This window comes from Hetaerina americana, unplaced genomic scaffold, assembly GCF_022747635.1.
Source record: "Hetaerina americana unplaced genomic scaffold, ioHetAmer1.1.p SCAF_3, whole genome shotgun sequence".
Classification (NCBI taxonomy): domain Eukaryota; kingdom Metazoa; phylum Arthropoda; class Insecta; order Odonata; family Calopterygidae; genus Hetaerina; species Hetaerina americana.
This window is the reverse complement of record NW_027286874.1, coordinates 22393713-22419372: the sequence shown is the minus strand read 5'-3', so window position 1 is coordinate 22419372 and position 25660 is coordinate 22393713. Positions and strand designations below refer to the sequence as shown.

The 25660-nt window shown below is 42.4% G+C and overlaps 1 protein-coding gene across 1 annotated transcript in view; it reads left to right on the top strand.

Annotated features, from left to right (window-relative positions):
* The window catches only part of LOC139690729 (discoidin domain-containing receptor 2-like), a 335984-nt gene that overhangs the window by 286451 nt on the left and 23873 nt on the right, over positions 1 to 25660 (top strand). The window contains exons 9-13 of the mRNA XM_071588251.1: positions 8826 to 8936; positions 13035 to 13228; positions 13400 to 13640; positions 17003 to 17178; positions 24588 to 24710. Of these exons, the coding sequence (XP_071444352.1) occupies positions 8826 to 8936; positions 13035 to 13228; positions 13400 to 13640; positions 17003 to 17178; positions 24588 to 24710 (845 nt within the window). The remainder of the gene's footprint in view (positions 1 to 8825; positions 8937 to 13034; positions 13229 to 13399; positions 13641 to 17002; positions 17179 to 24587; positions 24711 to 25660) is intronic.

Below are 25660 nucleotides of genomic sequence, written 5' to 3'. Positions count from 1 at the left end.
TCAAATTTTTAACGTGACGGGCCATAATTATTCATCCTTGTACTGCATAAATCATGAGTCAAACTATAAATCTGAGAAAAATGGAGTTAATCGGAGAAAGATAATCAGATTTATGAATAGCAATAGTCAAGATAACACGAAAGGGTTTTGCATGAAAGGAAAGAAGACTCTAAAACCCAACTAGCTCATAATTCAATTTTTTTCTCATTAAATAAGCATTTGTTAATTCTAATACCCGCACTTTTATGAATAGCCCTTTAATACACCAATATCATAAAGATTTAAATTTAATTGATGCGTGATGAAATGAGATATTAGTGAAATGAGTATTTTGCATTTATACTAAGTATTATACGCATGCTATTCATTTCTTAAAAAACGCCTTTCTTTTGGAGTGAGTTTTAGACCTTATAGTCCGTTCGTTCAAATAATCCCAAAGTATAATAATGCATACTAAGGATGAGGTTAAAAATAATTACGGTTTATTCTATACCATAAGCATAAATTTTACGTATTTATAGTACTAAACATTTGGTCTGTAGCGAAAAATTAGCCATTCCACTCGTTATAATATTTCATCTGAGTCAAGTCTTCGGTCATCTTATAAAGTTTCTGAATCAAATTACATTGCAAAAATCCCACAAAAAATATATTACCTTGTAGTTAAGCAAATTCTCAGTTGAAATAAAATTCATGATTTCATTTGGACAAAACTCTCATTTTGGTGGCAGAATGAGGAATGATACTGTCATATCATAGGCAGAAGACATAAGTTCTCATAAGATATCAAAAAAGAGAATTTCAAACGGCCATCGCTTCAGTTACAATTATTAAGTCACTTGTATTATTCTGAATCATCAGGTCCTGCTAAGTGAGAGGAAGTAAATTTTTACCACTTATTAAAAACTCGTACAATTGCCTTCATACCTGGCAGAAGTAAATTTTGTAAATGAAAACCCACTTCTTCGGCAACGAAACTCAATGTGAAATGCTTTTAGCATTCTCTCCATTAAGCCCGCAAAAGCAAAACAACGGCAGATATTGCGGCGCAACCAGAAATATATTCCCTTTCGGTGGACTCAGAAGGGACTACCACTAGCAACGAAAAGAATACCCTTTATACGACGGACATTTTTGAGTTTGCAAACATCCCATACGTGATCGTGCATACATATGAGCATGAGACGAGATGCAAAATGATTTTGGCTGAAATACATGTAGCGGCGTAAACCAATTGACACTGGTACCATTAAAACCAGCCCGATGCTTCTCGCATAGGTATTTGTTTCTCCCAACAAACCACTTTCCACCCGGCTCCCCGTCCCATAATCTGTAAATCAAGCGGAAACTATTACCATATTAGATCCAAGATTTACCTCGAACAAGGGTACTCCTGATGAATTTATCAGGAATTTTGCCGACCACTACGGTCGATACATCCGGGTCTATAATTCATTGGAAATAGACACCATTTAAAGTAAACAGTGCAGTTTGCCGTGAATGTAAATACTGATAAAAGTAATCTTAACACGCAATAACGCACCCATGGAAAAGCTTTTGGGAGAGAAAGAATTTTCTCTTTTCCTTTCAACAATTCGGTGAACTCCAAAAACAAAAAGAATTACCCACTCCCCAAAAACTCCATCTTTATCCCCTGCCTCCTCTACCCAAAAACCTCTTTCGTTTCCTTCGCCACTCGAAGCGACGAACAAAGCGTTTCTTTTGTCTCTACTTAGTTTTTTGAACTCTCCTTCTCTCTCATAACACTCTCTACCCCTACTACTCTTTCTTTCCCATGCCACACCCTACGCCGACACAAAACCCCTTCTCCTCGACCCCTCCCACCCTCTGCCAGGGAGAAAAACTCGGGCGATTTCATCATTTCGCTTTGCAGGAAAATATTCATCTTTTCTCTCGCTCACTCTAACTTCCTTTCCTCCGTTCCCAGCCCGCCTTCAGTTCTCTCCCTCGTCATCCCCGCAAACCCTCTTACTACGCTCAGGTCGAGCAGTCATCATCCCTCCTCTTCCCGCATTCTTTCCCTCATGACCTCTCTCCACCCACGTATTTCATCCCTTTCCCTCCACCTACCGGTTTCCCCTACTAAAACACTCCTTTACGGATTTCAAGCCCACCCACCTCAAACCATACTCACGCCCGTCTTGTTTTTTTTAAATTTCCTCATCCCTTGCATATTTTTGAGTTTGTTCTTCCGCTATTCAGAGGGAGAATGAGCCCTGAATAGGATAGAGAACGGACCGGCAAGAGAAAAAGGGAGTGGTCTGGAGTTGGGTCAAGAACGAGGGGATGGAAAGGAAATGGATCCTAGGAAATGTTTTTCGAGGAAAAAACAAATTCTTAATGGAAAAGCGTTATAATGAAACAGTTACCTAGTGGATAGTTCACCTAGGGAAATTAGAGGGAGAATCTGCACGGATCCCGAAAATTTATTGGTTAGTCACAGTTAATTAAACCACGTCATTTTTTCACCCTGTTGAGTGCACGAAAGCTATTTTTAGTGGCAATATTTTGAAGCACTACCAATGCATTTAACGAATCTGTCCGTAAAAATTGAGGGAAGTCCCTTCGTGGATATGAGTAAAGAATAAACTCCCAAAAATTCAGTTAGGTGAAATTATATTTTCATACATAATGTAATCTGATAGTGACATAATTTTCTTGCCATCACTGTCAAGAGTTGATGGAATTACTTCAGCTTACGAAATAAAAATCACGTTTGGAAATACTAAATTAAACTCGTTTTATCTCTTTTATATTTAAACCTCCCTTCAGACATAGTTATACTGAGAAGTCCACATTTTTTGCACAACTCTACCTAAAATAACTGGAAGTTTGACTACAACCTCAAACGCATTGGACCAGATTTTTCTATATTTAACAATTTTTTACTCACCTATGTTAGAAAATATCTCTTCAACAACAACAAATGTATAATAAATAATTTTGTTAAAAATTCGTTGCATCGAAAACGAATCTTAAATGCGCATATATAGGTGCTTGTAAAATATTTTTGATGAATTCATCGAACAACCAATAAAAAGAGCAGGGAATGCTGGAATAGAGGAAAAACGGGAGAAAAGCATATTTGAGAATATTTGAAGAAAGGATGAAAACACCTAGCAAAACTAGATAGAGATACATAGAAATGTGGTTTATTAATTTCACTTTTTAGTACCTTAGTAGTAGCTGCTACTGTAGTAATAGCATACTACAACGTCAATGCATAAATAAATTTCCTCATGCTAAACAATTATAAATTTAACTAATTATTAAAAATACTTCTAATATCAACTTTATATATATATATATATATATATATATATATATATATATATATATATTATTTAAAGTATTTTACGAGTATTCTTATAAAAATTGAAACGTCCAGGTTATTATTTACAAATAAATCCTTCGCCATCACTCGCTTCATAGATAAAGATTATCCAGTTGAAAGGCTAATTTTCGCACGTCGTTTTTCGTAAAATCTTTTAGAGTTACAAATTCGCAATGACGCAACTAATCCCTAAATGTAACTACTCCACTTTTTCTAAGACAGGTTTACATCTTCATCCACTGATTAGAAATTTCATTTTACCATCTATATCTTACGGCTATTTGCTCTAATAATCACTCCAAGAATCCGGGTTGCATATAGCATTTTTAGAGCATCCTAGACAATGCTAGGGAAGAGCCGTATAGTGACTAAAATTAATATTAGTATAAAGACTAATGAAAAATCCAAAAGCAATATTCTCAATAGCGTTTTTAATTTAAGTTTAAATAAATCATCTATTCAAAATATTTTAAATAGGATTATAAACGTAAAATAAAACAATAATAATCACAAATACCTACATATTAAGATGAAAACCCACTTCTCCGAGATTCGACCCCACAACCTCAGGATATCCAATTGAGAACTTAGCCCTCCACCCCTGAGAGAAGTTGTACGTCAGGTGTTCGATGCTAGTTGTCACTACTCACAGTCGTGAGATGCCAATATCCATAACCCCACCTAGCGCTAGGAAATATTATTTTTCATATAAAACGTTGTGAAATTTACAAAGTCAGGCCTTGAAAAAAACATTACCATAGCCACTCACCATCCTTGCAATGATTTTTGTTCTCATCTACATCTACATAATACCCCGCAAGCCGCCGCAAGGGCGTGTGGCGGGGAGTGTTAGGTCACCACCCGTAAAAAGGAACACAACCAAATGCAAAATAAACGCATACATGCCCACAGTGGCGTATACATTCTTGCAAAAATCCTTTCAATCTACTTGCATGCAAATTCCATGTACTATCATCGACAAATAAATGGCACCTTAGGATGCAGCTAGACATTTATCAAAAACATTGCGATTAGAAAAGTAGGAAGGCGAAATTTCATTACCACATGGACATGCAACCTCATCACGCGGAAAAAATAACGATAAATATGTATTTACAGTAAGAAATAATGAGCTCTACGGCCTCTCAATTAAATAAGAATGGGGAAGATAACTCCAATGGCCGCTTTTACGGCCATTGGAGTTTTCTTCCCCATTCTTATTTATGTATTTTCAATTAATGTTTTTGTCCATTAATTTTTAAAATTTTAAAATTATATTGTTTATTTGCATTTTCAATGAGAGACCGATGAATGAATTTTTATTTATATAATATCTCCTAAATATACAGAGAAGCGCAAAAGTTATTTTACAGAAAAATTAGCCTTATGGTTCTTCACCATTATTTTTCATCAACACGGTTATTTCTTCATTTGGCAGATTAATTTTCTCTCTAGTCTTTTTCTACAATTCGTCTATTCTTTCATATCATCATCCCCACCCAATTTTCTTGTCATATTTTAACCTTACGTTCATAATTCTGTGTCATACTATTTTTTTTGCATTTCCTATTTTAGCGATCTAGTCATCGTAGCCAACTCGTCTCCTGCCTTTCTTCTCCTTCCCGTCTCAGGACACCAAACCATTTCCTAAGCGTGCATACAATAGAACAACCTTTCCGGGGCTCTTTGGCCCTGCTATGCTTCACCCCGCCCTTCTCTCGCTATCCTCAAGCACAGCCACCCTTCCTCCTGCATACTTTACCTCGGCGGCACAATTTTCCAATGCGGCATCAGGGATCCCCGGCGCGCCCCCTTTGGGGAAGCTGCCCTCCAGGTGAAATTCCCTCGCAACCCTTCCCCCGGTCCTCCCGTTCATTCCTCCCACACCATCCCGCCCACCCCCCTCCTCAAACTCCCGTCGACCGCCCAACCTTAACGGCACACCGTATGCGTCGCCCCTTACTTCCAGTTTCAACCCTCTTGCCGTTGCGTGGCCCACAACTCTAAATCCCTTCCCTCATTTCCCCTAAGACTTTCCCTCCCCCCACCGCATTTCCCCCACTCTCCCTCATGGCCTCCTCATGTTCTTGCCTCCCCCACTACGGCGTAAACTTTACCCTCCTCCCCCCCTCCATTCTCGTTTAAGGCGAGGTATTTTGATGACGCGTGCACGGCGACGGAGGGAGGAGTCCCTCTCGCTTTCCACCCCGCGCGATCCCCCTCCATACCCACGTTTCACCTCCCCCCACTCCGCTTTATTTTTTTTTCTTCCTCTTCCTCCGCGCGCGCGTTAAATGCCTCTCCCCGAGATTTTTAAATATTTGCACTCGTTTCGTCTCCTTTCATCGTAATCCGAGTGAGCTTGAGTATTTGCTCGCCCGGTTAAAGGGCTACGGAAACACTTTCTGAGCTAAATTTACTCTTGAATTGATATCTTAGCTTCGAGAATCGAAAAATTACTAAAAAGATTGTGGTATGTTTACTTAACAACTTAGATACTTTCACTGCCTGTTGACAAATATCTAAAATGTTATCAACGTGGTCATCCCCCTTCTTCGAAGGCTCATATTCATTCAGGCACGAAATTGTGCTAGGAATTTTTCTCTCGTGGGAATAGAAGGGTGCATACTGTAGGTATGCTGAAAATAATAAATCCTCTTACATTGAGCTTGTATTGAATACCTTCCCTGCGATTTTTGGAAGTTACGTGTATATCAGTTGTCCATTTTGCAGTTGGACCAATTTACCTCTAATACCAATGTATAGTCGGCATTCATTCCTTCGATTAGCGATAATACATTTGAATTATCCCTTGAAGAGTAGATAAATTGTAGGAAATATTACCTTTAAATTATTGTAGTCATAAAGTTCAATAGATTTACCAAGGCTCGAGATAATGAAACTTTTCAGTTCTAGCGTCCCTAGAAAAACAATTTCTGAACCCAAAATGTTTATGCGGTGGTATTGCAAATAACATTTCTCGACTTTATCCATAATTATAATATGGGCCTTAGAAACACCGATTGGATTTTCGGAACAGCTGTTTTTAGTAGAATATATTTTGATAAAAATAAAAATTAAAAATAATTACAATTAATCTTAAAAATTGCATTTCTTTTGCTGTTTTTCGTATTTTGATGAAGACAATTACCGTGGGTGCAAACAAAAATCTTTTCTTTAATTTAACTTTTTTTAATCGAAAAAAATTAAGAATTAAATTGCTGATCTTACAACCTATGATCAGGCGACCACCCTGTAAAAATAAGAGCATATATTTAATTTCTGACCAATGCTTGAGGAAGTGACGGCGAGAATAACCATCATGGTACAACGAACAGGGAATTTGGATCTGAACTAAAACAGTAATTTTTTAGTCCTAAGAGAAACAACTTCGCAAAAAGGAGTGAATAAAAAACACTTAGCTCGCGCGGGGGAAACTGTTTCGCTCTTATTTGTGTCCTGAGTCTAAAACGACCCCGGCGCCCTCTGCTTTTTTCGCCCATCCGACGTCAATTTGGGGAGTACCGCACTCCGACACCTCGGGGTGACGTCCGTGCGCGCAGCACTCAATATCTCCATCCCCCCCCGGATGCCCTCGAGTCCAACTCCCATCAGAGCCCTAAGGCAACCGAACCTTCCCCTCTCCCCATGTTTGGTGAGAGGGACGGGTGCAGCGGCTTTTCTCCTCGTCCGAAACTAGGAAGGAAGTGGGAGGATGGGGGTGGTTGATGGGCGCAGTAGGTGCGGGGGACTGCAGTGTTTGAGTTTGCCCCTTTTCCCGTCTGCACACCCACGCTTCGCCCCCTCCCACACCTCTCCTACACTACTCCCCCCTCTCTCTTGATATTATGTATTTTCTCTCCCGCTCTCTATCTCTCACCCAGTTGACGCTCTGCAAACAGGTATTGCTCTTGCATGTATACATACGGGCGTCTTTCATCTAACATTCCGCCCCCTTTCCTTCGGGGCAACTCGTTGACCTACCCACGTCCTGTGGGAGGGGAGAGGGTGAACCGTTGCCCTCTGGTGGCGCCTTGGGATCGATTTGCAGGCGGCGTCCCGACGACCTCCCCCCTTACCCCCGACTTCTTTTTCGCCTAACCTTCCCAACCTACACCTCCCTCAGGCCTCAAAAATCCTCCACCCTCTTTTCTTCCCCCAGACAATCGAAACTCCTTCTTGCGTCTAGTCCTCTTACCCGCGTCAATATTTTTCACCCTATTTTTTCCAACCTATTCTATCCGTTCACCCAAGCCCCATCAGGGCTTCACCATTGACTTCCCCTTCTCTTCCACCACCCTCTATCCCTCTATTCCAGTACCTTTTCCCGCATTCTTTCAAAGACTAACGCTTCAACTCTTCTATTTCCCACGAAACCTCTTCGCCCTTCTTCCCTATCTCTCCTTCCCCACAGGTTTCCAAACCCTTCCCACTCTCCCCTCGTGCCGTAATTCCTGTCAGCCTCAACCCACCATCTACCTATTACCCTCCGGTGCCCCGTCCCTCCTCTTCTATTCAACACATAACCTCGTCAGCGACTCCTTTCGCTACCTTCCAAACCCACCTCCACTTTCCTTTCCTGTATTCCATGAACGAAAGAGAAGTCACCTACGGGCTCCAACCTTTTGTTGCCCTTATAGCTCTAAAGGAAGATAAAAGTAATAGCTGTAGCTATAAAGAATATATATAGCTATAATTAATAACGTCTCCTATAACTCTTCTAGCATTCCTTTATCATTGTTGATACGCAGTTTATTTTTCGATATGGTATTATAACCACACCAAAGTAGGCATCTCTGGATGAAATATAGTTTTTTAGTCTTTAAATTTTCACTATAGTGTATAGTTAAATTGTGTATAATAAAGCAGATCCCATTCCCTATTTTAAACCTTAGCATAGCTAGAAGCCAGGCACCATTGCTGAAACCTTATCTATTATTTTGGGCACTACATTACGAAGTAAAGGTTTTGTGCACAGTATGCATATTCTTATAAATATTAGGTAAATTTCCTAAATAAAATTGAATACATTTAATTATGGCACACTGGATTGCTGAACATAGGCTTCATTTGTTCTAGCTTGTGATGAGCCTATTTTCTCACAATAATTATTTGCCTTTCATTTTCTTTATTAGATATTTATATAAATAACTGAAACTAACGATATATATTTCTGCGCTAGAAATTTTCCTTCTCGAACTAAAAGCAAGAACCTTAAGAGGTATTTCAAGAAATTACAATTATTCATGGTTCCGAGACCGTCGTTGCTTTCACATTTCATCAATAATATAGAGATTCACTGACGCTGGACTTGGATGAGTACGTGATTTTCGAAAGGAGCCAGTAAATACATTTCTAGAAATTACTTTCTTGCAGCACCGATATTGAATTTCATATGTGGATTTTATGTAAATTTACACGTTTGATTGTTTATTACAAGTGTCTTTAATAAAGAATATTTCTTCCCTAGACGTCGCCCATGGAAACTTCTCCGTGGAGTCTCTGCCCGAACCGGACACCCCTGTACAGAGTGACGTCTATGTGGAGAAGGAGTCAAATCACGCCCAAGAAGAACTTCCAGGTAAGAATGTACATCTGCCCTCAGTCACCCTCAGTCAAATCGGAAGTGGAAGGAATTATTTGTTCAAAAATCAATACTGCCATCGCTCAAAACGCAATAATAGAGAATTTTTTTCTCTTCCTCCTATTATGCCACAAGTAGGCGCTGCAATTACCCCTCGCACACAACCCCGTGTTTACTGCTCCTTACCCTGCCGCCATTCGGTAGTTTCTCGACCTCCTCCGAAGTGGGAGTCGGCTGGGAAATAACTCCGGGACTCGTAAAAAAAACTGAGATGGAGAAACGGGCGAAATGTGCTCCCGCATACACGCCCTGCGAGACTCAGCGGGACATAACCCCGGTCCGCAGCTTTTTACAACCTCTTTCTTACTCCCGCGTCTCCCCACCTCACACCCTCCCCACCTGCACTTCCCTCCCCTCGACAAGCCACACCGATGTGCATCCATGGTGCTCACCATTTTATTAGTTGTACGAAACTCACAGCATTATCTCGATCCCACTGCATACTCTTCCGTACGAGTCCCGCGTTCCATTCCACGCACCCTCCTCCATTTTTAAACCTCTCGCCTCGAATATTACTCCCGATCCGCCGCCTTCTCCTTCCAAATCACATATATTCTTCGCCGGGCTTGTGTGGAGGGAAGGAATTCCTACCCCGCCCGCTTTGTTCTCAGTGCTCTGCTGGAAAGGGTTCGGGGAAAAGCGCGTGCTTCAAAACCGAACACATCCCGATACCTCCTTCCTCCTCGTCCTTCCCATACTCCCCCGTCCCGCTTTCCTGCCTCCCTCTCTCTGGGCAATCGAGTTCCGATCCAAGCCCCAGAAAGGTAGACCCGTGGATCCCCAGGTGGTCTAAGCGCCGCCCTTTAAGTGCCGGTCGACCCACCTGACACGGCTGCCATATTCCCTGCCACCCTTGTGCGACACGCGGCGGTATCACGTAAATATCGATCCCCCGCCCACCCGCTTCACCCTTTCATCCACGTAGCTACCCCTCTCCTTTCCCCCTTCCCTCCCACTTTTTCAATACCTCTACTATTTCTCCCTTCAGAATTCTACGCCAGCTCCAAAGAGTGCGCTCTAAAGTAGTGGCGTAAGGAAAGAAAGCGGCAGTAAACTTCACTTGTTATGACTCCCATCATCTCTCTCGCTCTAAATATCTCACTCCGGCCTTTACCGCTTCCTTTTCCCCGCTCTCTCCCGCCATGAAACTTGCCATCGACATAGATACCGTGCCTACAATTTCCTCGGAACCTGTGCGTTACTTCTCCCGATAGGTGCAGAGAGCCATCTTTAAAACCATTGGAATAGTAATTTAACCTCTTCTCTAACTACTTCCACGTGCCGTTTCGCACGTTTTATTGCCATAGATTTGTGTTGTGAGGCCTGTCGGACATCACTTCCAAGTCAAACAACAAACGTTCACTCTAAATCGAAACAAATTCTCCCCAGAACGAGCGATGCTCTCCAACGGAAAAGCGGGACGGATGCCAAAGATTCCATCGCATTTATGAAATTGTGAAGGAGAAATATTTACCGGGAATGTCATCCGTACCTTTCCACGCGAGAGGAGGAAGGAGGACCTAGGTGAAAGATAAGGAGGGTGGGGGAGAAGGGGTGCGGCATGCGAGTTTTGAGAGCAGCGGCGTGCTCCCAAGGGTGCGAGGGGCGGGCGAGGGGGAGCGTGGGGTCGGGAGGAAGCGGGATTAGGGAAAACAGGGGCGGGATACAGGTGGAGGATGCAAAGCGGGGGCCACTTTGGGGCGAGATAGTAGTCGGGAGGGGGAGCGGTAGGGAGCGGGAGACGGCTACGGAGGGAAAAAATGACGCGAGCGTGCAGAGGGAAAATAGCTGCGACAAAGGGGAGGGGAGGGAGTAAACCGGGGGGGGGACGTAGGGGAAAGGTGGAGGAGCGCGAGAGGGAGATGATGCTGAGAGAGGGGTGCGGACACGAGGGTGTGCGAGTTATCGGGGAGCGGAAGTAAGTCGGGAGAGGGGAGGGAGCGCCCATCTCCCCCCACAGCCCCGTGCGCAGGGCGCTTCGGACGCGAGAAGTGGAGGGGACGGGTTAGGGGGAGGGTGCGAGGAGCGAGAGGGGGAGGGCATGCCCCGGCACGGTTCCGTAGATTGGTGTGGGTAAACGAGGAATTCAATTATGGGAGCATTATCAAAACGATCTCGCGAGGCTGGAAAAGGGATATTTTCCTCCCCACTCCTAGCGGGGGAGAGGGGAGGGGGTAGAGTGGGTTGAAAGTGCTGCGCGCGGGGGAGGACGGTAAAGAGAAGGGAGAGAGGGCACGGGTAAAGTGCTTTTATCGGGAAAGAGAGAGGGCAGTTGTGGCACGCCAAAAAATGAAATAAAAGAAGAACGCTCATGGGCGGGCGGGCCGGAATATATGGGCGGGGGAGGGTAGACGTGAGGACCAGAAGCTTCCAGCGCAGACCTCATTCCCGGTCATTTTAAATCAAACAAGAGAAAGAGGTTGACTTAAAAAAAGGAGCTCAATGTACGGTCGATGTTCGCCTATGTTTGCGGTCGTGGGCGTTTACCTAGGCACACGGCTATTCAAAGTCAAAATATCTACAGCACTGCCTTTTGTCCCCACGCCTCCAGTCGTCGTGCACATCCAAGTTGAGTAACTGAATTCACGACGGGATACTTATGGAGAAAGAATAAATTTGAGACGCTAGGGGAGTAAATGATGTGAAGTGGTATATGAATCGATTAGATTAAAATACAATAATGGGGTGACCGTAAGAGAACGTATGATAGTTCAAAGAAACAGATGAAATTCCAAGTCTACCCTCATTATTCAAGCCAAACCAAATGAAAGGATAGATTTTTAAGTACTAAAATCCAGGAAATGTTAAGTATTTTCGATGATATCACTGATATAAAACATTTTATCATATTATCATTTGTAAATGTATTACATTTTTAAGAAAATGGAGGGAAAATGCACTTTATAATAGTATTTCAAATTAATAATAAAATAAGATAATCCTGCTATAATTTCCAAAGAAATATTCTTTTATTAATGAAAATTTGCAGTTGAAATTGAAAACTCTGAGTCACAAACGAATTAAAAATGAACCCAACACACCCCTCATTGAATGTAAACGACTTTAATGTACTTAATTATTCCAACACAAAAATTCAAATGGACCTGCTGGAAAGCTAATCATATCTTGGAAATATTCAAGCACTACAAATGATAAACAACTGTTGAACCTTTGGTGAGAAAAATTATGAACTATGTCTGTAATTATCTAAGAACCATTTTACAACAAATTTAATTTAGGTCCAGCCCAAAATCTAGCTAGCATTTCGATCTTACCCTGAAGTATTGGGAATGAATATATTTTGGTTAATGGCTTATATATCGAAAAGTATTTCAGATTTTTATAATCATAAGCCAGATCAAAAAGTATCAGTAAAATATTTCATTTCTTTTCATACAGTTACCAAGACTTGAGATTCGTAAATGATAAGGATATGCGGATAATCGGATGGTAATATGAATTGCGTGGCGTTTACACTGGTGTTATATCTGCAAGTGTCTCAAAAATGTAATATTTTATGTGGAAATATTTTATCAACACCAAAAAGTGCGTACCTTTTCCGCTCAATAATTATTTCGGGTTAATAATGACGGGTGATAAGACCAAACCTTGGAATCGGAACGTAACTGGCGTGAAGATAGACATCTGTATTGTAGGTAGCTCCAGAATGGAAACGTTTCCTCCTTTGTTGGAATGTTGGCAGTTGGAAAGATAGCATCGCGTAGTTGAGAAAACCATATCGTTGCCATATTTAATGCTTTTACCTCTACTTAAAATTTCGAATTTTTATTCGACGATTTACTTCGCATGTTTTTGCGCGCTAATTTTAATACCACTACCGGCTGTTATGGCCATCTTCTTGTAAAAGGAAAGGCATTTTGACGTGAGTCATCAACCTTAGTGGACTTGGCAAATTTATCTCGTCCGGCAATCTTGCTTCTCTAATCTCAGCCTCCCATCGCGTACACACGAAATCTTGCCCATCCGCCTCATATTAGCTGTCTTATCTCGTCCGGTTCTTTTTTGTTCCCGCAGTTTCCACGGCACGACAAGAGGACCAGACGTACATGGCAGTCATCATCGGTGTCCTAACAGCCGTCATCTTGCTGCTGGCCGTCGCTATCTTCCTAATCGTATCAAGGCACAGGCAGAGGAAGTGCTTCGCTAGCCCGCTGGCCTCCAAGCCCCCGCCACCCCCTTCGTCAGAGACCCCTCCGCCGCCTCCAGCGGCCCTCCCTCCCCCGCTGCCTACGGGGTCCGGCTATCCCATGCCGCTCCACCACCAAATACCGGGGTTAGAGAAGGGTGGGTCGCTGGCATCCTCGTCCTCGGCGTCGGTGTGCGCGGCAGCCGCGGCCGCCGCCGCCGCTGCGGCACAGTCGGGCCCCTATGGTTTCAAGGACTTTGTCTTAATGGACGATAACTACAACCAGCCGAGGGGGAGTGCCCTTACCACCGCCACCTCGAGCACGCCAACGCTGACTAGAGGTACCATGGGCGGCGTCGTGGTGGACCTCATGGACAAATTGGACGACTACCAGGAGCCGTATCAAGCCCTCAAGTACGCCCCTTACTACAGCTATAGCACCGTCGTCATGGAAATGAAAGACATGCTGAACAAGTGCTCAGCTCCTTTGTCTGGTGAGAAATTTTAACTTAACTTAATCGCTGTTGATCAAATTGGGGTTAAACTATTTTTAATTCGTTTCAAATGCTCATATAGCGAAGAATGACAAACTTATCCCATATGAGTCATGTGTCTTGGGTTTTGGGAAAAATATATGGATCAAAAATACCATGCAGTTTTGCTAAAAAACAGTGCTACATCACGCTGCAGTGCACTCAAATGTATCATTGAAATTCATATTTTAAGCTAATTCCTAGAAATGTTGAGTCACTGGTTTTCTCAATGCTATAAGTTATTGGTGAAAGGGGAATATTTCATTTCCTACTGATGAAGAAGATTGAAAGAACAGTAATACCTAATTGCTTTTTATAATTTACCATTTTTCATATTCACTAAGGACTGCAAACACTATAAGAGGGAGATATTGAGAATACCGACTCATAATAATAAGGATATTATTTAAAATATCAAAAGATGAACATGCAGTTGATATATAAGAACAAATGGTAGCACTCTTGATTTCAATTGGGATAAGTTCCATGTTCGGAGAAAATATCCGACAAAATATCTTTCATTAATCTATGACTAAACCTTAATTTTTGCGAAAATCAACTACATACCTGTATTTATATATTTCCATTTATATGTAAAAACCGTCGTCCTATCGGGTCATTAGCTAATCATCCCTGGTTGCCCAATTGGCATATTGGAATGCTGGAGCCACCCGTGAGATGACTTCAATCTTCTGGATTCTCTTCCACTAGCCTCCAATAAGGCCACCTATTTAAAATGCTAATGGCGACCACCGAGCCACTCCCAACTTCCCCCGACGCGTGGTAAGCGGTGCTGGTGGCGCAATGAGGAAGATGAGCGATACCCGGGCGGGCGTTATCGCTCTTTTTAATGGGTTTCTTCTCCTCTCCGGATCGACAGCGGCTCCCGTGGCAGACCTCTGATGAGGTCAAATCCCTCTAAAGTTTTATTTTTTTCTGCTGAGAGCGGAATTTTGAGACCAATGATACGATGCACACTCGATGGATAGTTCAATTTGACCTAAGAAAGACTTCTATTCAGATTCGTACGACGCTATCTGATTTTCTTCCATCAATATTCTGGTGGTGACATTTGTACTCTCGGCTCAGTCACTCATACGTAGTAGTATAGGCGACCGACAGCTAAGGCCACTTGCACCATTAGGGATGGATGGGAAAGGAGGAAGGGGGGAGGGAAACCCTGCGTCGGCATTAGCCTACTCTTAACGAAAAGTGCCAAGGGGTCCGCAGTTTTACGTCCCATCCGACGGACGGCGTACTCACTCAAATTGCCCTCCACAAAGCACAAGTAGGGATCGAGATACCTCTGAAAAATATTCAACACCGCTGGGATTTAAACCTGTGCCGTCTCTTAGGGTATGTATGGAGATTTTTGCAGCCTTTGTTAAGTGGCGAAGTTCATTGAGCAGTAAAGCCACATTCATGTTGATTGCTGAGGTTCTATCATGATTATAGCGTTGCCAAATTGGTATGACAGTATAATTTTTTTAAAACAATATTTCAAAGCTTTTTAATATCACAATTCACCCTATAAATTATTCTTTGCTAACATGTTTCATTGTTATTTTTATGTTTGAAAAGAATATTATATTTTATGATCAAATAACGAATTTAATTCGATCATCTACAAAGTTGTCATTTTCTTGACACCTTTTGCGCATCTATGTTAAACGGCGCGTGTAGTTCGCTTTCCAGCATTAATTAAAAAAATATGAAATGAAACAGCAATATTTAATTGATTAAAATCTGAGACTTTAACGCAAGCTGTAAAATGCAAATAGTTCGGGATCATACTGAGCTAAATGTTTTATAGAAAGAGTAAGTGGAAATAATTGGGTGCAATAAGGTGCAGTAATATCATTATGCTGGGGGAAAGAAGTCTCTGTCAATGCGGAAAGCTTCGTTGATTTCGCTAAACCAAAGTTGGTTCTTACAAATGAGCAAAAAACGACTGTTTAGTTGACAATCGCTTTATGGCAATCAAAAGCAAATGGGTGTTTATGCCCTCAAACGTTTATCAAATGCCCGAAAATTTTACCTAAATTTTGCTTCCATATTCCCTTCCGCTCTCCTCTCACCTGCAACCCTACGCCGCTTCTCACATTCCCACCCACCCTTTCCCCATCCCTCCTCTACTCCACGGGACGGCAGACCCGCCACAATGAAATCATCGTAGAAAATGTTTTTGCGGGAAATATCCCTTTCCATCGACATAATCGGCTTGTCGGAGCCAAAGAGGATTACCCGACGGGACCAACTCCGGTCGCCCCCATTTACCGTGACTACCTACCCTCTCGACTCCTCTCCCTTCTCTCCTCCTCTGCTCCCACCGAGCAAGGGAGGAATTGCGGGTAGAATGGAGGCAAGGAGGAAGGGAACATGGATGGAGGGAGGCGGGGGGGGGGGGTTGAAGATCAAAGGGCAGACGCACTACTGCATGAGCTATTCCTCTATCACCTCCTAAACCCCGCAGCCCTCTCCCCCCCCCCCCGGCCACTCCACGTTTCAAATTCCCTTCCCTCGAAAACACCAGCAAGGCACAACAGATGCTAGCCGGACGTCCCGAGCGCGTGGAAGAGCGACGGCACCCCTCCATCACTGAAATCCTCGCGCGCCCATTTCAAGTGACAAGCCTCCCCCTCCCAGACTCTTTGCCGCAAGACTCCTCTCCTCCCTTCGCTCCATCCGCCTCCAGTCGAATGCTCTTGATATCGCGGAATATCTACGCTTTCCTACCACAAAGCGGGAGCGTATTTGGGCGCTTCCTCAAATAGTGTCGCCCTCACTTTTGGTCTTCGATGCGCCCACGCTAACAGCCCGAGTCTCATTGCTTTTGTTGCCCTCGCTGCCGCCTCCCCACTTCGCTACGCCTCCTCCTATCCTGAGTGGTCTCAGGCCGCGATTGGGGCAACTGATACCACAAGGCGCAATTAAAACCGCCTTCATCCCAATCCCACCGTTATTTCCAACACAGATATAATTGGTTTATTTTGTACAGATAGAGTAAATTTGCCAAATTGCGTGTCAAATGGAGTAAATTCGTCCAACTAGCCAAATATCTCAAAAATGCAGCCCAAAATAGCACAACATGTTTTGGAGCATTTGCGAGTTAACTATTTTGTACTATGCCAGCCAATTATTAAGGGTCAGCCAGTTTTGGAGATAACCCCCTCCAGTTTATGGTTACAAAGAGCGCTATCATTCTACTTCCTGAAATATTTGTATTTGGCTAGAAGAGATTCGGCCTGGCACTTCTGGTCGATCATTATTTCAAAGTGCTGATACAAGTAGGAATGTTTTAACATTATTTTTTTTCTTTACAGACACTTCATACGACTATGCGGTTCCTGAGTTGGGAAATATGCCATTACTTAGTTCGGAAGCAACCTCAGGAGCAACGACTCTGCCAGGATCAATTCCTGGCGATAGAGAGAGCTTATTCTCCAAAGGGTCATCCTCGAAGAACAGTCGATCCGCGGATGAGCCAAAAGGGAAAAAGGTAAGCTTCCCAAAAAAGAAACCGCGTAAATCTACCACTTTATAGCACTTATCACATAATTATGCACCAATATACACATTAATATTGCGACTTAGTATAATGAATGCATTTTATTTTAACCCCTACAATGAGGCCATCTCAAATCTAGGTATTGATTAAAAATTTTACATCCTTCCCCATATATTCAAAAGTAACATTGATTCCACCCTTGTGCAGAATCTTAACATTTCACACGCACTCTTGCTTTTTCTGGAAGGGTGCCATACTGGAGTGCGTTCTAGTGATACGATCCTAGGTTGAAATTTCGTTACAGATGGTGAAATTTCACTGTGTAATACCAAGATATTGCATGGTTTCTCATTGAAGTTAATGTGGTGCGAGAAGCTTCATGCAAGGAAAACTAATTGTTGGCGTGAAGAGAAATGAATTGATGTTTCAAACGCATACAAAGCATAAAAAATGAAAAGTGAATGTAGCCAATTCTGCTATAAGCTTCATTGTTTTACGTTGTACTCACATTTGACATTTCCACCATTTTGCCAAGGGAATAAATTACTATCACTAGATATGACCGGTATTCTATGATCATGATACTGATTGATCTTTCCAAGCATTTGTTAATTTTCAATTTTTCCATTCCTGAATGCTGGAGCTCAATATTTATAAGCTTGGTTTATTTGTGCTCATGAATTATTCACGTCAAAGCCAATATTGAGGAAAAATTAAATTATAAGCTAAGATTAGGTTCAAGATTCAGAATCTTGTCTTGGCATGGTTAAATGCTGCAAAAGTAAAGAAATTCCTGAGATAAGCTAATGGTACAATTTGACTTCAGTCATCGAAGTATCAGAAACCTTATCACAAAGATTACTCGAATTCAAAGGAAATCCAAGGAATGTGACCAAAGTATACCCTAATATCCATCTCACTTGTGGTGAAAGCACATAAATTTTGTTTTTACTTGTTTATGTGACATATTTTGACGAAGAGGAATGAATACTTTCGTGCCTTTTAGGCATTTCAAAACTAAAAATGTCTCGTGAATGGCAACCTTATAAATTGGCATGAATGACAACCTTATAACCATCTACCTTTTTTCGATGAAAAGCGAGTACCTTGGTGCCAAAAAATGTGAAAGTATATGTGTAAGTATTAATAAATTAATATATGTATGTATATACACATATATATAGTCTCCGGCATCAATGTAACAGGAGTAGTCACCATTTAGATGGAGTTTGGTGTCCAACCGCCATGATTTGCACCGAACTTTCATTATTAGCTTCCCTCTGTTACTCGACAGAAGCCATTGAACGATTCTCATCGTCGCAATCAAATGCACTCCAAGTAACTTGAAACGTCCCTCTTCAATATCTTTCCCCATAGTTTCTCTATCTTCCCGCTCCGCTTCACAGTACTAACGCAACCCCGCCCTCGACAACCCAGCCGTCTCCCGCCCTCATTTTTACTTCTCAGTCATCCCCTCAGCCTGCCCTCCCACGCCACACCTTCCAACCTCCTCCCCTTCATCCCACGAAAACCCTGCGCAATTAATAGAACTGGCGGACCGTGCGGGCTAATGATGATAAATTTCGCGCGGGTCGACTCTCGCTAATTTCTCGCGCTCCCCTCTCCCCTTCCTCCACCGCTCCCCAGCTTCCGACCAAACAAGTCCTCCTATCCCCCACCTCTTCTCCACCTGCCGTCGCCGCCTTCCAGTTTCCCATTTTACCCCAAAACAACACCACCCTCCTCCCACACGCGCTGTATGCAACTCTTCTCCCTCCACTACGAAGGGATCACTATGAATTACCCCAGTCTCATTCGCTGCTTTCGGTTCCAAAAGTAATTCTTTTTGTTGTGTACACCGTTTCTCCCATCCGGCCATCTATCCTGGGGAAGAGGCCACAGGGAAAGAACAGTTAGAGAAAGGATTGCCGAGGGTGGAAAAATAGCCACACATTTCGCACGGCTCCGTTGAGGTTTGGAAACGGTAGGATCTGGGTTGTGATCATTTGCCATTCGACACTAGCATCAGGAAAAAGAGGATAAATCTTTTCAAATACACTTAAATTAACGCCAACATTGTACAAAATCAATGGCGATGCCAGTGGACACAATGGACTCTCCGATATTCGAATAATTCACCGAGATAATTATTTGTTTCTTATAACTTCGTTTTATATCATATTTCTTAAAATCAAATCTCGGAAAATTTGCTCCTTTGCATCAACGTTTCAAGTTATGCCTTCGTATATTTCAAATTTAGAATCGCTCTTTAGAGGTTTAATGGTTTATCAATTCTATTTGAAATATTTTGACAGTGTAGCTCTTATTAAAGGAGATATTTGAAATGGTAAATGGATACAATGGAATGATATCAAAAAGGAATCAAATGAGGGGACTCGGCATAAATTATTACACCACAAAAAGACAAGAGGGTAAAGCGTGGCTTGTCCCCAATTTAAACAAGTCTTAGCATATCAAGAGCTTATGTAAACAACCACAAAGAGGAAAATTAATGGCAGCACAAGGAATAATAAAAAGGAGAGGTAGAAAGAGTTTATAAGAGAAGACTGGGGGTTTATTCTCGTACATGCGGGGTCCTCCTGCTTAAGTATTAGGAAATGTGAATCATGACGCCATGGGATCAAAGGAAGGGAGAATATTCGGGAAAAGTTATGAAGCGATAGAAGTGACAAAGAAATGAGGGAAGACGACGGGGTGAAGCACTGCGAGAATAGAAGCCGAGGAAGGGTGGGGGCGAGGGGGAAGCGGGGGAGGGGGAAGAATAAAAGAGGAATAGGGAGTGAGACGGGGAAACGGGGGTGGGGTGCGGAGGAGAATGGAATGGAAATTGCGAGGAGGGATGGGAATATGGAGGAGAGGCCAATAGGGATATGGGGGACGCGGGAGAGGAAAAGGGGAGCGGAATTAGGGCTCGCCGGAATCATACTTCTCAGATCCGCTGCCATATTATTTATGAGGGTTTTGTGTTGTGTTTGTGTGTGTGTGACGAGGGATATGGTGGCTCCCGCGGCGGAGAGAAGGTGGGAGTGAGGGAGTTTCAGCCGAGGTTTCCGAGGGAACCGTTCCGGAGGCGGGTAGGAGGGTTGGGGGGGATTCTACTATTATGTGGCATTCGAGAGGTGTGGGGGCGGTGCTGCGGGGGGAGGGAGAGGCCCCCAAGGGGGGAGGAAGTCGGAGGGATGCGGTGAGAAATAAGTGAGGGAGATCGGAGGAGAGGCAGGCGGAGAGGGCGGACGTCAGCGGAACATTGCGGCGGAGAGAGAGAGGGAGAGAGAGGAAGACCATCCTTGCAAAGGAAAATTGCGATTCGAGAGGCAACGACCATGTGAGACGGAGATGATGTAAACAGCCGTCCTGATTTTAAATGACTGACAAGCGAGCGCTAACTTTCACACAAGCATATTGTAACAGCGATCGCTGTTGGCAATAAATTGGTTTGCTGCGCCATATTCTAAAATATACTTGACGTTCCGTAAATTTTAAACCGTTACTTAAATTAATGAGAAGAAACAGTCATGCCAATTGCTACGATGTGAAGTACTAGGATGATATTTGTGTTGTACTACGTACTCGGCTAGTATATTTGAGTCTTTTGTGTTCCCAAAGATATAATACTTTCGGAAAATATGGAAATATATAGGAAGTCGCAAAAATTAGTTCATAAGTAGAAATTGAAAATGTCTTCTAGAAATTCTACTTCAGAGAAAATCTGTTTTACGTACCAAAAACTCTAATACTTTTTGTGATTTCCCTCGCACTATGGTACTCGTAGGCCAATTAGGTACTTAATGTTCGAATTTTCAATTTACAATCCCATATAACATTACCATAGTTTTGACAAGCGTACTGAAAAACGATGCCTGCCGAATGTAGGACATTGCCTGCCGAATGTAGTAAGGCACATTTAGCTTGAAGAAATTCAATATCAACCAGTGGTTAGTTGCCTTCGTAATTTTTTCCACCGAGTCTTTTATTTTTATGATAACTTAAACGGTTCTTTCATGCTCACATACTAACTAGGTCTTTTGAAATTCGTTTGGGTTGTTCCCTAGGTGCAAAGTTATGGTGTAAGGATATATAATGTTCGTATTTTTCATACTTCACGCTTGAATAACTAGACCTTAAATATATTGGGGTCAAATTATCATAAAACATAATTTTCGTTTCTTCAGTCACTCATCAGACGGCGTATTTTGGAAATAACTCACGAGGAATGATAGACCTTTTGAAGTACAAAAACTTTCTCTACGGCTGCCCTACTTCTAGGACTGCCCTTAAATATCAGATTTAGGTGGTTATGGACAAATTTATGTAAAACATCGACTGTTATGGTGATATGCATGGAAAAGACCGTGGAAAAAATATCCCATAAACATATACATGTATTGAGAAATGTGCTAGAGAAATAGTTTAGGAGAACACTGTCTACGATTTTTTTGGTGTGGGCGGATTGTATGTTGTTTTGAATAGCTTGCAGCGTAGAGGGGCTACATTTGTGAAATATTATCATGGTAAACTAATTTGCGTATCCAAAATATTAGAGCAGCTAGGCTGGGAACCACTCACAGTGCCAAGGTTGAATTGCAGATTGAATCTCTTGCATAAATTAGAAGGATGTCATTTTAGCAGTTATTTTGATGTATTATTACCCCTATCGTACTACGGTAGGAGAGATCATGTTAATAAAATTAGAGAGATTAACTTTAGAACAGATAGATTTTCCATGTCATTATTTCTACCAGCGATAAGAGATGAGAATAACATTGATCGACCGCGTTAGGGTCATATTCGGGTCAAATTAGTATGGTGTGAACCCTGCTACACACCCTAGCGGTACTAAAATGCTTGCCTGGCTTGCAGGGCTCAAAAAGAAAAAAGGGTTAGTTGAGGAAATAATTCAAACGTAATCTTGTTTACATGAAAACGCTAAAAATAAAATCTCCTGCCCTCGTCGCGGTCAAATCAGATTTTGAGCACTAATATCCAAATACTCACAACCATGGGCATACGTACAAGTGCAACCTTTGTGAATCGTTCAGAACATGTCCATCTGACCTCCAAAATTACACTTGTTTGGAAATACTGAATCAGGCTTTCAATGAATAAATGCTTTCCCCTTCGTGAAACACGGGGCACACAAAAATGACGGAACTCGCTATATGTTTTCGCACCTTTACTCTCGAAGTTGTGTAGGCGATGATGGAGTCACGAGGAGCCAATGCTAGGACTTTTCTCCCTTAGGCATGGCTTCAATTTGGTGACTATGATAAACCCTCTCACGATGGCACTCACTTTTAATGAAATATTTTATATTTTCGCTTTATTCGAGGCAAAAATGCGAGATCGACGGAGGCGTCACGCGCGCTGCTTCTCCTCAGGGAATGTCACGAGCGCTGTTCCTCGAGAAGCTCCTCGGATTTAATGCTAGCTCAACACTCTGTCATTGGAGGCGCATGCTCTAGCATGATGGGGCAGCTATTAGGACCGAGGGGCGAAAGTAGAGACTTGAATGCTGGATGAGCGAAAGGTGAACGGTTTTAAGATAAAATATATAAATAGGATGGGCGTTTTCGGCAGGAAGGAGGGTTAAAGCGCGAGACTTACGAGTTAAAAGGAGGCGTGGGAAAAAGGATTTATCCGAGTGAGTTGAAATGGGTGGATGTGCGAGAGGAGGAGGAAGTGAAAAGTGGATAGGAACAGACAGAAGGGTGGGTCGGCGGTGGTCGGGAGGAGCATGGAGAATTCTGAGGAGTGGACACGGGGGAACGGATGGGTGCGGCGGGGGAAGGGGGAGGCGGAAAGCGAAGGGAAGCAAGCCGAGGCGGGGGTTCGTAGACGGAGGCTTCTAGGGCGAGAGAGCCCGGGTGTCGTGGAGCGGGTGAATGGAAGTTATAAGTCCGCATAAAAGCTCTGTAATTAAAATTGCAGAAAGGGTGAAGGAACGGAGGGAAGGGGAAAGGCAGGAGGGTGACGCAGGAAGGGAGGGAGAGTGGATGGTCAGAAGGGGTGGAGGATATGCAGAAATAGTTTGTCGAGTCGACGTCGGCGGGGCTGCGAAGGGAGCTGGGAGGGAGGGGTGGAATGGCGAGGGAGTTTAGGGCAAAGTTCTGAGCCACCTTGGCGGCGGCCTGTGAAAGGGCGGGCGAGGAGAGAATGGGCGCTTAAGGAGAAAAATTGTGGGAACTGCCGAAGGGGTGGGAGGTATGGTGGCCGGGAGGGCAGTGAGAGAGAGAGGCGTAAAAGCAGTACGAAAACCAACGGCGGAAAGTGACGGTGGTTGAAAATATAAGATGGAAAATGGGAGACGGTGGGAGGAAGGAAATGAGAGTGGAGAGGAAGAAAGGGACCGAGGCCGCGGAGGGAATATTCGGCTCAACCTAAATAATGCCAGAGGTGAGTGTTAGGAAGGAGAGGCAGGGGAAGGGAGAAGTTTTTCAAGCTCATCGATGAATTTCGAGGAGGAACAAAGCGCTGCTCGTCCCAAGAACTATTCATAAGGGCGAATAATCCTTCATTGTGGATGTTTTAGTGAGATCTCCATGCACGTAAAATCTTTTATTTAATTATTTATTTGTCCACCAATCCTCCCCAAGTTTTTGGAATGTGGAAAAATCATTTCTCATTCAGAATTAGAGGAGTGAAACTAACTTTGCTCGATGAAAGATTCAATTACTTATATGTGTGAAAATGAAGAGGGTTTATATGATGTTCACATTTCCTTTTAACCCTGTGGGTGCGAGTCAAAAACCCCACCCAATGTAATCAATGGCACAATTGAACGATGTAGATGAAAGGTTTTGGTGACTAACATTTGCCTTCTTTCTCGGCCAAGTGTCTTCGTTTGCATAGCTTAATACCGTTGCGCGGTGCTCCTAATATTATCAATAGGAAAGAAAAAGAGTGCACGAAGTAGCAGAAAAAGAAATGTCAAATGCTGCGTGGCATTCGAACAAACGAGACTTTGATGATAAAATCTGTACATATATCCTCGAATAAATATAAAGAAGAGTGTGGATGAATATCCGTTGGCCTAACCGTTTCTCATCCTCGCCTGCATCACCGTCTCTGATTTATCGCTCAGAAATGAAAGATAACGAACAAGTTATTAGTACAGTCACTTTGTCGTCCAAAACTTGTGAAACGTTTTTTCACTACACAAATACATGGGAATAATGCTCTCCAATTAATTTTCAAATAATTGGAATTTATTTAAACCATAGAGAACAACTTTTCACTAACCTGAATTACGAATATGTATGATTTTCCTGCGTGTGTGAACAATTCGATTAAATTTACTGCCTTTTCTGTGAATCAAATTAGTTTGTGTTTTTTATATGCATGACACTTTTTTTACTCAACCCCTATATTTTTTATTTTAGTCTCCGAGTCAACAAGAAGTTTTGAGTGCTTTGAAGCGAAGGCTGGAGCAGACTGCGGTTCCAGAATTTCCAAGACATAGGCTAAGAATGCTCACCAAACTGGCAGACGGCTCCTTTGGAACGGTAAGTAGCCTGGTTTCAACCTGGTTTTTTCCACCATTCCAAAAATTCCATTTTCCACCACGGAATCCAAATGGTCTTAGTAAGACTTAAAACAGCCGTTGAACGTAGTACACCCAAGTACCACATTGAGTAGCTTCAGGCGTGATGTGGTGGAAGTCGAACATAATGAATAACTGATCGTTACGATCAGTTATTCACCTCATATAGTCAATCCACAACCTCCTCGATCGTACGGGGCCAACTAAGAAATAATACAGCTACGAACGACCTATACCTATATCCTGATTGAATTCTGCACTCCTTCGATTTTACCCAGATCATGCGATGAAGTTGAATATGAAGGCTGTAAATAGTATATAGTACTACACTCTTTCACCACAGCTTCACAAACTACCCCGACTATAATTTTTGATAATATTTATTCAGATTGGGTTTTCGTGAATACTAGTGATTGAGGTAGGTGAAGGGTCTTCGTCTCTGCGCAATATCTATATAACCTCTATTAACTTGGATCTTCGTTTTATTGCTCGACTTTCCTTATATTACCTCTATGAATTGATAAAATGTTCGTCAATTACGACGAACATTTTATTGATTAATTCGTTTTTTTTCTCTAATTTTAGGATTTATTACCCGATATGACTCCAGAAATTACTAGACAGTCATCCTAAATCCAGGACGTGATTACATCTCTGCCTTGTCCGCACTGAAGCGAAAAGCTTCAAAAACAATTAAAAATCTTTCAAATACCTGGTTCACTGGTTTTAATAAACTGGTAACCCCGTAAATACATTTAACTTTCTCGCTAACATTTGTTTAAAGATAAGCTATTACTCATTCCCATTACATAATTGAAAAAAATAAATGTTTTTCTTACATTTTCTACTGATTAATACTCTCTAATTCATTCCTCCAAGCAATACATTATATGTGAAAGAAGATGCGGAATA